Source organism: Magnolia sinica, chromosome 2, assembly GCF_029962835.1.
Source record: "Magnolia sinica isolate HGM2019 chromosome 2, MsV1, whole genome shotgun sequence".
Classification (NCBI taxonomy): domain Eukaryota; kingdom Viridiplantae; phylum Streptophyta; class Magnoliopsida; order Magnoliales; family Magnoliaceae; genus Magnolia; species Magnolia sinica.
Window position 1 is genome coordinate 118786814 of NC_080574.1, and position 14664 is coordinate 118801477.

The window sequence follows — 14664 nt, forward strand, 5'->3', positions numbered from 1 at the left end:
TAATTGTTACCATAAATCACTATCCCTAGTGACCATACTTTGTGGGGGGTCTATTATGAAGCATGTGTTTCATCTATACCGTCCATCTATTTTCTCACTTATTTTAATGTTTGAGTTCAAAATTGATGTGTAACTAAAGTTTAAATTGATTGCATCACAAGAAATAATGGAGATTGAATGCCTACCATTGAAACTTTTTCCAATCAAATTCCCACTAGGTTGTTTGTACTGACTTTGGTACAGGCAAAGGCGGTACTCAACCGTGTTAAGGTGAGCCCACCGCTAACAACTCTCTCTCTTCCAAAAATGGTTACCATAGATCAAAGCTACCAATATCCTTAGTGATCGGACTTTGCGGGGGTCTATTATGAAGCATGTGTTTTATCCACACCTTCCATCTATTTTCTAAACTTATTTTAATGGTTGAGTTCAAAATTGATATGTATCAAAAGTTTAAATTGATTGCATCACAAGAAAGAGTGGAGACTAAATGCCAATCATTAAAACATTTCCAATTAAATCCCCACCAGGTTGTTTGTACTAAATTTGGTATAGGCGAGGGCAGTACTCAACCGTGTTGAGGTGAGCCCACCTCTAATAGTTTTTTCTCTTCCAATAATGGTTACCATAGATTAAAGATACTAATATCCCTACTTACTGGACTCTGTAGGGCCTATTATGAAGCACATGTTTCATCCATATTGGCCATTTATTTTATCAACTCATTTTAATGCTTGAGTTTAAAATTGATGTGTATCTAAAGTTTAAATTGATTGCATCACAAGAAATAGGGGAGACTGAATGCCTACCATTTAAATTTTTGTAAGATTATAAAAGTATTAAAGCAAGTTGATATTTGTATTGTCCCTTCATCCATGCCAGTGTGACCATATAAACAAACATGGTGATGACAAATAAACATTATGATAAGCCTTAAGAGCGTTTCAATGGTGGATGTCATTACCCTTACTATTCTTTGAGGTGTGGCCACTAGATTTTATTTATTTATTTATTTATTTTTTTACACACTTATAACCTATGCACATCCATGCACTCACAACACGGTGATTTTTTCACCACAATGACCTCATATTGAAACTCTTATGAGTCTAGGTATGAGGTGTGAGTGAGGATGCCGAAACATACTAAGTTTTATCATGTTAGCCACATTCTCCTGATGATGGAACCTATTTGAAGCATGTGTTATATATCCATGATGTTCTTCAAAATTTCCTACTTAATTTAGTGCATGGTCCAAAAAATGAAGCAACAACATGAATTAAACACTCATTGTTAAAACATTTTAAGGCCTATTTATTTCATCAATTAGCATTTTAACGTAATAAAAAGTACAATGATTATAAGTTATTGTATTTGTCTATTGGTAACATTTATATTTGGCCGCAATTTCACATATTTAATCTATCGTTAGCAAAGTTACAATTACATTAATATAAACTCATCGCTGAATACAATAATATTGTTTTTGAATTTAAGATTTTTACAATGACACCATGGTTAACTATAATAATATTTATTTACCCATTTCTTTAATATAACTGCATTCCAACAATGATCCTTGCATTTGATTTAGCTGTCGTAAAACCATAATAATAACACATTTTTCACACACACACACGTATAATAATTGACAAAATAAAAAAGTACTCAGTCCACTTGTTTTGCTTTATCGAAGTACCTTATCAAGGAGAACGGTTTGGCTACTCCCTCTGCCACCAGTCCCATGGCAAGTGTTAGCACTAACCATGTGTATATGTTTCATCCATTCCGTTCGTCCATTTTTACAGATCATTTTAAGAGCTTGAACGAAAAAGGATAGGGATATAAATCTCAAGTGGACCACACCACAGGATAACAACAGTGATTGGATATCCACCATTAAAATCCTCCTAAGGCCCACCGTACTGTCTATTTGACATCCAATCTGTTGATTAGGTCATGAAGATACAGATGAAAGTAAAAAAACAAAGATCAGCTTGATCCAAAACTTTTATGGCCCCAAAATGTTTTTAATGGTCGAGGTTCATTTAACACTGTTTCCTGTAATGTGGTCCACTTGAGATTGGCCTATACCTCATTTTTGGTCTCGTATCATAAAATGATCTAGAAAAATAGATGAATAGCATGGATGAAACACATACATCATGGTGGGGCCAACAGAGCACCGACCCGTTTCCCTAAGGGACTGGACAGGGCTTATCTTTGACAACGGCCTCAGGTTGTTTTTCTTGCACTGGCGCATGCGTGACTTAATCACTGGCAGCGACCTCCCGTCTAATCAAATAATGAAAAATCAAATCCTTCAAGTGATGATAAGCCCTTGGTCTACTGCATGATTATTTTAGGCCACACTCTCTGCGAAGTATACATAAACATCTGCGTGTACTCTACGTTCAGACTAACCAGCAAACCAGCCCAACCCTTTCCAGCATGGCAGCGCAAGATCTCGACTGTTGATAAGGTGGGCTAGCGTGTCCTTGTCGCAATAATTTGATTATTGGGCCAGGGCATATATAAGGTGGGACCCACCTGATGATTGGTCTATATATATTACACATGCTCCACATTGGCATGATTTGGAAGAATAATGAACAGACAGGTGGAGCCCACCTCGACACAAATTTCTCAACTAAGGACAGCGGTAAATTAAAGTAAAAAGGTACATAACAAAAAATCCTAACCATACAATTAACATAACTCAAATGGGCGGTCCAAATTAAATAGACGATATCAAATTGCTAAAACTGGTCGAATTCGAATCTTTGATCATTCTCCATCCACAACGGGCCTTACAATTTAGACGGTTCAGATTTTTGCAAATATATGCCACGTGTACGGTAGAGAGCTGTTACGTGAGCCTACATGAGTCAATCCGAATTAGTCGGGTGGAATAAGACCAAGGGCAGTGTGTCATTTTGTCAACCATGGTTAAGCTGGGTTTGACCAGCTTCACCTAGTGCCAGCGCGTTGGTCTTTCCCATGGGTTCTGGGCTTGTAGACTGAGAACGGGGACCCGCGCGAGTGACATGGTGATGTATTCTCGCGATACACGTGCGACCCTAGTACTCGCATGAGAGATCTGTACCGTCCATCACGTGGGGCAGAGAGAGAACATGCTCTTACGCAAAGTCGATGCCGGTCATCTTGCATGTTAGCAAAACGTACCAGCTAATGTGGCCATCTTCATTGAACGGTTGGTTTTCCTCGAAGAAGTCGATGGCCTTGGTCGGACGCCCGTCCCTACGTAGGAACGGACTGTGATGTATGGATTTTATCCACACCGTACACCCATTTGCCCATATCATTTTAGGGTACAAACCCAAAGGTACCCCAATCCGCGTCGCACATGTGCAGCGAGTACCTCTTCTTCATCTCACGCGCGCGAGTCCCGTTTGCAATGCTAATGTAAACTCGCTGCTTCTTCTCCTTCTCGGCAACATCCACCAAAGCAAAACTCCCCTCCCTCTCCCTCCCTCTCTCCTGACTTGCTGGTAAATCTCTCTCTCTCTCTCTCTCTCTCTCTCTCTCTCTCTCTCCGTGTGTGTGGATGGGATGCGTGAAACTCTGCGATGATCCGAGCTATTGATTCATCGCACGGCTTGATAAATTGACCCTAGGTGAAAAATCACAACGATCGAACGATCCTAGCCATACAAAAGACGTGGTACAAAAATCACTGACTGGATTTGATTTGGTTTCGCGTGTGATTTATGATCTATGATCCATTCATGATGCTAAATGTCGGTGGAGATTTTTTTTTTTTTTTAAATTTAAATTTTTAATTTTTAATTTCAGTTTGTCTGTGGAAGTGGTTTCATTTTCATTGATTCGATCTCTGCTTTCTTTAGCCGATGGATATGAGTTTCTCTGAATGATTTATCAATGCATTAAACGGTTGTGACTCGTGTGCCGTGTGTGGCATATACACGTACGTGAATCTAGACCGTCCACATTGTGGATGGGGCATAGCTGAATACGCTGTTTGGACATTATTCATCATCCAACTGGTGGTGTGAAATGGACGGCTAGAATGAAGATGGTCTAGGGTGCAAATTCGGTGGGCGAAATCAGATGGTTAGGATTGTCCATTTGTTGTGGTTTTTTTTTTTTCCTTATGTTCCATTCACAACAGGACCCATGATTTTAACGGTCTGAATTGAAGTACATGTATGCCATGTCTGTGGTGGATGAATTGCCACTGAACTTAGCGGAATTGGGTTCCTCTTACTTCCTTCTCTTGATTCTAAAAATCAGTACTTTTTTCAGTGTGTGTAGTTTTTGAATTTGAACTGGTTATACTATCTACAGGGTGGGTGGATAGTTATGATCCTCAGTAGTCATCGCGGGTGGATTTTTTTTTGTCACATTCCGGTGGGCTGTCAGATTGGAATCCAGGATCGGAGAGGATCACATGGTTAGAGACACTCCTGGTTTCGGTGCTCTATCTCATTTTCCATTATACGAGTGAAAACAGATTGCTTTGTTGATATCTTGTCAATTTGAATCCATTTTGCTTAAAGCCAGACAAAGTCTGTCAATTCTTGGCGAAGTATCGATTTTCTTTTGATTATATCATTCTTTTGCATTGGATGTGTGAAGCAGAACTGTGCTGATACAATCATAGCAGAATGGGAGGACTTTGCTCGAGAAGTTCCACCACTGAGAGTACTCTGGGAGGAGGCGTCCCAAACGCCGGTGGACATGTTGATCATGAATCCATGGGGCATCAGCCGCAAGGGTTCTCATCAAAGACCGTTGGTGATTTGAATCCACCATTTTTTGGGGAAATTATGGATAAGCGGTTACAAGAACCTGTCTCATTTTCTGAGAGGAATGCATCTGAATATGGGAATAACAACCTCGTTGATGTGGAGCCTGGGGAGCAGCAGTTGGGCAGGGCTCTGTCGTACAAGTCTAGGTCAACTAAGTCGAAGTCGGCAGCAGCTGCAAAAATGGGTACAGCCAAGGCAAGTGCTTTCTTGCAGTTAGTCTTTTTTGGTTCTTATTATGTTCCCTTTCTTTTCATATTTAATGAAATACTGAACAATCGTAAACAATTCATTCAGTTGGATTGTGTTTGCTGTTTAGTTTTGCTTCAACACCATACCTAGAACATGATTGATAAATTTTATGGATGTGTGGTTCAAATATACTCCTAAACTTCATTGGAGGATCCATCTTTCGTAGCTCTAAAATCCCTGCAATGGAGTCATGAGAGAGTTTGATGCCAACTTTTGTAGCTCCCAAATCCATGCAATTTGAATCACCTACCCTCTTTGTGCCCAAGAACACCAGAAGACTATTGTGGCAATATCCTGGAGGCATTTGTACGTATTGTTGATTATGGGAGCATGTGGGATGAAAATATTTCTCATGACTTGGTAACAGCGAACCCAATGGCATCATCAAATGAAAAAAAAAAACAGAAAACCTCTATATTTTGGAGGCAAAGGGTGTAATGAAGGTGATTCATGGGTCCACATCATAAAAGTGAAGGAGTGTCTATGATATTTAAGCGTCGTGTTTTTTCAATTGCTTGTTGCTTGGGAATTTGTAGTATGATCATTTTGAAGGATCCATCTAGCCTGGTCTTCACTATTATTATTATTTTTTTTCCTTAGAGGTGGTCCACGTAATGCAAATAGGAAAATTCTCCAACTCTCATACAAGGCCAGTGGATGGCCAATAGGATTTCTAAATGGAGTAGTTTGAATAATTTACTGGTGATCCATTGTAGCATTCATTACTAGGTTGTTAATTATTTATATCATTATTATAATTTTCTATTTCAGCTTGTACAGCCACTGTGTTCCTAACTTATACACCTACAAATTTTACAGCATGTACTCCAAATTAGGTGATTCCTGCCAGAACCAATTGTCTCTTAAACATGAGTTTCTAACTATTTTTTCCCCTTTGTTTTCTTGGCCGTGTTGGTAGAAATAAACAATTGCTTTCAAGTGCACTTAATTGTGAAAAAGCAGTAACCAAGTTCAAACTTTAAACGCTTAATCCCATTCACACATTTTACAGCTGGGGGTGGCTTAGCTTGGGCCCCTAAACTTGGCTCGAGGGTCGGGACCCGGCTTGCAATTTAGGCCCATGTTTGGGCTGGGCCCAATGACGAGTGGCCTAGCTCGGCCTGTCGGCCTAGTTCAATCATTAAGTGGGCTACAATTATACAAAATGAATGGCCAGTTTAAAGACAATTGTGGCCAGTGCCATTCAATGTACACATGTAGTTTAAACGCTTTTTTTTTTTTTTGGATATGGGTTCATGTTTCTATGACCAAAACCATATATATGAGGGATTCGTCATGGATAGTGGGGATGTTGCAAAAAATTTCTTAGATTTGGACTATTTCAAACCTTTGATCATTTCATTTTCTTCCTCATAGGGCTGGCCTTGGAAGGCTAGGGCCAAGGCCTTTTTAGCCTAGTTAGGGCTAGGGCTTAGGGAATTAGGGTCAAGCGAGGGACACCCAGGTCCATTGCCATGTTTACTTGCAACATCTTCTATCAATGCAACTAAATTTGAAATTGAAAGGAAAAAGCCATGCTCTTTATTTGTGGGAAGAAACGGTTCTTCATGCGTGTTCACATTCTCTATAGGAAGATAAGTTTACATTACTACTCAACATGGTTTGGGCTATGTCATGATCCATTTCAACTTTCAGCTACATGGATAGAAGGGCCTTCTCAGAGGCCGACAATATTATGTGCTAGATCTTCATTCTAGCTAGTGTTCATAGTATTGGTATCATTATATGTATCGTTGGCTGGGGATACGGAAACATGTATTGATATCGCCGATATTATCGCTAATACTTGGAAATGTATCGTTGAAAGGGGGAAACACGAGAAAATGGTGGAATTTTTCAATGAAACTTAAGGAGAAATCAAGTGGAGGTAGTGCTCTACAGCCCTATGGCTGAAAAAGGGTGACAAGAATACGCGGTTCTTTCATCGCATAGCTTTGATGAGAGTTAGAAATAACAAAATCAGATCCTTGGTTGTTGATGGTTCTAGGATTGGGATGAAAGAAAAGGTTTGCGAGGCAATTGTCAGGTACTATCAAAAGCTCCTGTTAAGTGACCGTTGGGCCTGACCGAGGTTAGATTATCTCCATTTTGATAGTTTATCAAAAGATTCAGCTGCATCTTTGGAGTGTCAGGTTATTGACTCAGAAATCAAAGAGGTTGTGGACAGTCTGGGCCGCGATAAGGCCCTTGGGGCTAACAAATCCTGCTTGCCTATTTTTCAATTTTTTTGGAAGACTGTGAAAGTGGATGTGGATGACTTTGTTAAGGAATTTCTCGCGAAAGGTAGGCTTTTCCCTGAGTTAGGAACCTCTTTTATTGCTATTATTCCTAAAATAGAGGGAGCCGAAGGCTTGAAGGACTTTAGGCCTATCAGTCTTATTGGGAGCCCATATAAAATTTTGGCTAAAGTTTTTGCCTCCAAATTTAGAGATGTGTTGGGAAGCATCATTTCCCCCAACCAGGGGACTTGTGTGGGAGTACGTCAAATTCTGGACTTTACCCTTATAGCCCATGAGTGCATTGACTTTGATTTCCGTGACAAGAAGGCCGAAATTGTCTGCAAACTTCATGTGGAGAAGGCTTGTGACCATGTCGAGTGGGATTTCTTGGACTATATGCCGGCAAGGTTGGGTTGTGAAGCAAAATGGAGTGGATGATGGCATTCATTAGCCGCCGCCCCCCCCCCCCCCCCGTCTTCTCGGTGTTAGTGAACGTGTCTCCAAATGGCTTCTTCAAACCGTCTAGGGGTCTTAGACAAGGGGACCCACTCTCTCCTTACTTATTTTTAGTTGTTGTAGAAGCCTTCAGCTGGTTACTAGCAAAAGGGCGAGAATATAATCTATTTAGCAATTTTAGGGTGTCTAAGTTGGGCGATCGGGTCTCACACTTCCAGTTTGTTGACAATACTATAATCTTTTTTGAACTACACCCTTTTATGTTTGATAATTTGAAGAAAGTCGTTATTTGTTTCGAATGAGTCTTTGGCTTGAAGATTAATGTGGGCAAGATTGAGATGTGGGGTGTCCTTCTTTCCAAAGCCAAAACTGCAAGGTTGGCTTCGTCGTTCAGATGGAAAGTTGGGTCATTTCCTTCATCCTATTTGGGGTTGCCGCCGTGCATTGGAAAACCAATCAAACACCTGTGGGATAGGGTGATTGATAGAATTGAAAGAAAATTTTCTTGGAACAGCCGCTATCTCTCTCTAGGTGGTTGTCTTACACTCATTAAGACTACTTTCTCCAATATGCCTATTTATTTTATGTCGCTTTTCAAGTGTCCCACCTCGCTGTGCAAGAAACTGGACAAACTTTATAGAGACTTTCTTTGGAAAGGATCTGATGAAGGGTTTAAGTTCCACCTCCTCAAATGGGAAGAAGTTTGCAAGCCATTAGACTAGGGTGGCGTAGGAGTTCGGTATCTATGCAGTATGAATGATGCCCTTCTAGGTAAGTGGTTATGGCATTTTAGTACTGAGGTTGGAAGCTTTCAGCGCAAGTTAGTGGCAAGCAAGTATGACCTTCATGAAAGGGGTTAGGAGACTAAGAAGTCATCGCTCTATCGAGCTTCTCACATCTAGAAGTGTATTGTGGCTCTGCGCTCAATGTTTCTACGAGGTGTTTCCTTCTCTTTGGGGGAAAGTTCCAGGATTCATTTTTGGAAGGATTTCTGGTCCAATATACTCCTCTAAGACAATTTCCCTAGCCTCACACTTCTTGATTCATCTTCTGGATGCGTGAGGGATTACTGCTCAAGAAGTGGACCTTCCTTCTCTTGGACCCCTCCTTGTAGAAGGGATCTCTTTGATGCAGAAATGGCAGATCTGATCTCCCTCTTAGCCTGTTTACAACATGTTGCTCCATCAAGGGACTAGGATTCTATGGTTTTGAGTGCACACAGTTTAGGTTGATTTTTTGTTAAATCTCTTTACAAGTTGATCCGTGCTTCAAGGGGAGATGGTGCAACACAAGGGGAGCACGCTTATCATTTCTGGTACTATGGAGCCCCTCCCAAGGTGGCTGCATTCACATGGCTTGTGGGAAGAAAGCGGGTTCTGACTAGACAATCTCCAAAAGAGATCGCTGCCTATTCCAAACATGTGATGCTTATGCATGTAAGATGTGAAAACCATTGATCATTTGTTTATCTCATGCCCTTTTTTCCTCCAAGGTGTGGGAGAATCTTCTCATTGTGTATGAGGTGTTGTGGGTCATGCTGGGATGTGTTAGGACCCTTCTATAGGCTTGGCACGGAAGTGGAGGAGGGAAGATTGATTAGGCTATATGGCATCTCCCTACCGGATGTGTGGTGGGCCATTTGGGAGGAGAGAAATAGGAGAACATTTCAGAATGTCTCTAGATTCATTGAAGCGGTAATGGAGGTTGTCAAAGTGACTATTTCGGAGTGGTTTGTCTTTCGATAGCTTTCTTCTTTTTGGACTGCCGCTTATGGCCGTCTTAGGGATTTTGTTGTTTTTCTTTTTCTTTTGTATTCTTTTCTTGCCTCGCGGTTGCGGGTTGATGTTTCTAATAAAATTTCGCTGCCCCTAAAAAAAGAAACTTCAGGAGATGCTACAATACACGTATTTGCATACATAATAAGTTTCTCTTTAATGGGGGTCTCAAAGCATGTAACGCTGACTCAGGGAAACATTAGAGAAACATGGGGAAAATGGTGGAAAATCAAATAATAGTGAAGAAGACACATATTTGCATAGTTAGGAATCAAATAATAAGTTTCCTTGTAATGGGACCTAAAAGCATGTATCGTTGACTCAGGGAAACATTGGGGAAAATGGTGGATCCATCCATCCATGCAAGCACATACATACATATAAACACACTGCATGATCCGTCCATCCATCCATGCACGCACACACACATATACATACACACATCCATACATATATCCACCCATGATCCATTCATCCATGCATGCATGCATATACACACATACAAACATGCATTTTATCATACAACTATGCGTTCATAAAAAAAAAATTGTAATGGAATTTTTTTTTAATAAACATATTTTTTTGGCAATTTCAATACTTTGGCGATATTATCGAAATATCAATACATCGTTATTGTATCGCAAATTGAGTGGGACCTCTGGTGTCTTTCTTTGAACATTACTTGTCTTGATTGGGGGATAATTGTCATGATGGCTATAGATATAGTGTTATTTAGAGTTGGATTCCCCTTCACCGGGTTTGTTCAAGCTGAACTAAGACGGTTATGCTCTCAATAATATAATAGGAGCTAGAACTAGGGTCCCACTGGATGTTGTGAAGGGCTGAGAGTGAAGACTTTCTAAGGTTCTTTTCGGGATATGGATTCTAGAACTAATGAAGCTTGGGATTTTCTCCACAATATCAATCATCATAATCATATTTCATTTAAGCCTTATCCCAACTAATTGGGGTTGGCTACACAAATCTTGTTCCACTATCCACTTTATCAAGGCCATATCCTCAAACTGCAGATCATCAAGTCTTTTATTACTATCTCCATCAACATCCTTTTTGCCTTTCCCCTATCCAACTTGAACCCATTCACTCCTAACCAATGCAGTTCTTGGTCTACATTGCACATGGCCAAACCATCTAAGTCTTCTTTCCCTCATCTTATTACCAATTGATGCCACTCTTGAGTTCCCTCAAATGCATTCATTTTCGATTCTAGCCTTCTTTTGCCACTCATCCATCTCAACATCCTCATTTCAGCTGTGCTCATCCTATGACCATGTTGTTCCTTTATTGTCCAATATTATGTCATATAAAGCATGGCTGATCTTATAGCTATCCTATTTGATTTCTCCTTTAGTTTGATTTGTATGCAGCAATCACATAAAACTCCAAAGGCAAATCCCCACTTCATCCACCCAACCTTAATTCTATGAGCAATAGTCGTCTCAATCTCTCCGCCTGCATAAATTATTGACCCAAGATATCATCGAAAATGGTCATTTTAGGGTACATCTTGGTTATCAATCTTAATCAATTCCTCATTTCCACTCCTATCAACACTAAAATTGTAATCCATTTTCTCTGTTTTAGTCCGACTAATTTTATAATGTTTAGATTCTGAAGTATCCCATTATAGTTCTAGGTATGTGGTACCCCCTCCCTCATCTCGTCAACTGAAACTGTGTCATCTCCAAACAATATACACCACAGGACCTCTTCCTTTCTAAATGTCTCGTTTAACTCATCCACAATCTCAATATGTTCAACAATTCCATTGTAAAAGAATCATTGAATGCAATTCCACCAATGTCACCTGCTGCTAGGCCTTAAAAGGTTGGCTTCCAATGGTGTTGAGGAAATCCATGACATTTGTTTGTGGCTTATAGTTTGTCAATTGTCATGTCCATTGGTTAGAAGGTTCCAAATATCATTTTTAGGGGGTTTATCAGCATCCCCCCCACCCACAAACAAATGTCATGGATTTCCTCAACACCATTGGAAGCCAACCTTTTTTTAGGCCTAGCAGCAGGTGACATTGGTGGAATTGCATTCAATGATTCTTTTACAATGACATTTGTTTGTGGCTTATAGTTTGTCAATTGTCATGTCCATTGGTAAGAAGGTTCCAAGTATCATTTTTAGGGGGTTTATCAGCATCCCCCCCCCTGGAACTGATTACAATATGGGAGCCAAACATTTAAAAAAATAAAAAAATAAAAAAATAAAAAATAAATAAAATTGCCCATAAACTTTAAGAAAATGTTATGAAAATTGAAAAAATGTAAAACCCCAAATGTAGATCCAAGGCTGGAGTCAATGAGTGTTCGATTCGAGAAGAGATTGAAGTGGAGGTCACACCTAGGTAGAAGGTTTGTGCAACTAAGATTCAAAGAAATTGTCCAAAATGATGGCTCGAGTTGAGGCAAGGCATTTTGCTTGCTCAGTTAGTAGAAGGGCGAAATCTATGATCAATGTTCTAGTTAAGGAGCTTCCCGTTCTCCCTTTGCATTGAGAAGTCATCCCCAATACTGGTTGTTCAAACAGGCTTTCACTTCATCAGCTTTTTAATCCACAAAGGCATTTCAATTTTCCAGCGAAAATGAAAGACAAGAACAAGAAAAAAATCCAAAAATTCGATCTTTCTGAAGAAGTAAGAAACCTTCTCTTGTGAAGGTGCAAGCGTTACATCATCTACTTCATTTGGCTCGACGTATCTCTTCTCATCAACTACAATAAATTTTCCACATTAATTTGCGGAGAAAATAAAATTTCCAAAATGTGAAGGCTTCAATGTTAGTTTTTGGTAAGAACAAACAGGCTTTTACTTCATCAGCTTTTTAATCCATAAAGGCATTTCAATTTTCCAGCCAAAATGAAAGATAAGAACAAGAAAAAAAAAACATCCAAAAATTCGATGTTTCTAAAGAAGTAAGAAACCTTCTCTTGTGAAGGTGCAAGCGTTACATCTTCTGCTTCATTTCTTTCATCCATAAGCAATTAGCAAGCCATCTCAGTGCTAAAATATTTAACAATTCATGGATATATATATTTTTTTCTTCCATTCATAATTTCTCCCTTCTAATCACTAAAAGACAAATGAAAGAGAAAAGGTCCAATGATTATCTTTACATTATTTCCTTCTACAATATATTTTCCATCTTACTAACAAATACACCCTTAACGGTTCTAGTTAGAATAGCTACATAGCGCAATTTCATTTGGAACAATAAATTTATGAAGAATGCAACATTTCTAGCATGTGTTCCTGTTTTCTGAAAGTGAACAAAATGCTTGGATCTGTGGCCACTTTAGAGGGGAATGTTCTACATTGTATTACCACCCATTGTGAGGTTTGCTCTTTCTTGCCTAGTGTCCAAAGGTGAAAAAAAAAAAAATCATTGATTCGCTCAAGATGTGTTCAATCCCTTTGGAAAACGTTATATGCCTTTTGTAATTGTAAAAGAAAGGGTTACAATCATGGATATCATGCTATAGACTCATGCCCATGTATGTTGAGCCAATGGATAGAACATGAAGGTGGAGCTCTTTCTCTCTCATGTATGTTGAGCCAATGGATCGAACATGAAGTTGGAGCTCTCTCTCTCTCTCTCTCTCTCTCATTTTTAAATCATTGCCATGATCATTATTATCATCATAGCCTTGTGCCAGCTATTTGGGGTCAGATTTACAAATTTTGTTTTGCCAATCATTCCTATCTAAGGCCTTCATATTCCTTTTAAGTTCGAACATCACGATCCAAGTCCTTTCAGGTCTTCCTCTCATCCTCTTTTCAGGCCTGTCAATCCTTATCAATTTCCTTCTCATCTCCTCAGTCTTCATTGCACATAAGTCAACCATCTCAATCTGCTCTCCATCATTTTTCCCTGTATTGGCATATGCTGCTTCAGAAGGCCTCATTCACTGTCGCACTCTATCTATGCTCATGTTGACTTCTAAGTTCTAACTGCTAAACACACTGCCCCATATAGCACAGCTGGTTAAGGTATATATGTCATCAAAATGTGTGAATTAATAAAAATATAAAAAAGGAAGAAAAATCTAGGAAAACCTAGAAGATCTTGGAAATCTAAACCCAGAAGATCTTGGAAATCTAAACCTAGAAGATCTTGAAAGGGACCCAACAAAATTCGATCTAAAAGAGTTCCTCATTGATTCGACTCATTCAGGTCAACTCGTTTGAATTTTTAAACTATGATATACATGAACCATGATTGTAGGATAAGTTGATTTATATTGCCTTTTATTGAAATAATGTTGTATGTACATTTAATAGCTTTTATGATGTGCAATAGGTATCAGAAATGAGCTTCCTGTTGGGTAGAGCAGGCACTGTTGGGCTTGGGAAAGCAGTGGAAGTATTGGATACACTTGGGAGTAGCATGACGAATTTGAACCTCAATAGTGGATTTGCCTCAGGGGTGACAACAAAAGGCAATAAAATAGCTATTTTGGCTTTTGAGGTTGCTAACACAATTGTTAAGGGTTCCAATCTCTTGCAATCCCTCTCTGAGGAAAACATAAAACATTTGAAAGAAGTGGTGCTTCCTTCTGAAGGTGTTCAATTTCTAATTTCCAAAGATATAGATGAACTACTAAGGATTGCTGCTGCTGACAAGAGGTGAATAGTGCATGATTAACTATATTTTTTTGATAGGGCTTTCCCAAGTTCAAACTCTCCTCTAGACGCATGTATGTAGGACATGTGATCCATGCATCAGACAGGCTCCTGTGTTGATGATTTGGTAAAACAATCAGGGCAATTGACTCAGCAGGTGTGGCAAACATGTATGGACACAATGGGCAATTCAAAAAGATTTCTCCAATGTTCCACGTTTCACATGCACATTCCCCCTGCCTAATTGACCATCCTGAATATTTCTCCAGGTCATCTACATGGTGTTACCCATCTGATGCGTGGCTTGGATGTTCTACACGCTTTCCAGTTCAGTAGATGTGGTCACATGTAGAGGTGCGAGTGGGCTTAGTAAAACTCTGTTTTGATAATATCTTTTCCATTGAATTATGGAAGATCTTATTCCACATGGATATGCTTGCCATATGACTAGATTTTACATCCTTCTTAAAGGGGAGATGTTCCTTTTGATTTATCATGCA

The 14664-nt window shown here is 39.4% G+C and overlaps 1 protein-coding gene across 8 annotated transcripts in view; it reads left to right on the forward strand.

The window, feature by feature from the left end:
- Positions 1-3464: 3464 nt before the first annotated feature.
- Positions 3465-14664, forward strand: part of LOC131237468 (protein PSK SIMULATOR 1-like) — a 45818-nt gene continuing 34618 nt past the window's right edge. For 2 of the 8 annotated variants that reach the window (XM_058235246.1, XM_058235253.1), the window contains exons 1-4: positions 3519-3682; positions 4330-4435; positions 4624-4988; positions 13842-14167. In XM_058235246.1, coding sequence (XP_058091229.1) covers positions 4650-4988; positions 13842-14167 — 665 coding nt within the window. In that variant the 5' untranslated portion in view covers positions 3519-3682; positions 4330-4435; positions 4624-4649. The other 6 variants (XM_058235250.1, XM_058235247.1, XM_058235248.1 and 3 more) reach the window with 6 other exon arrangements.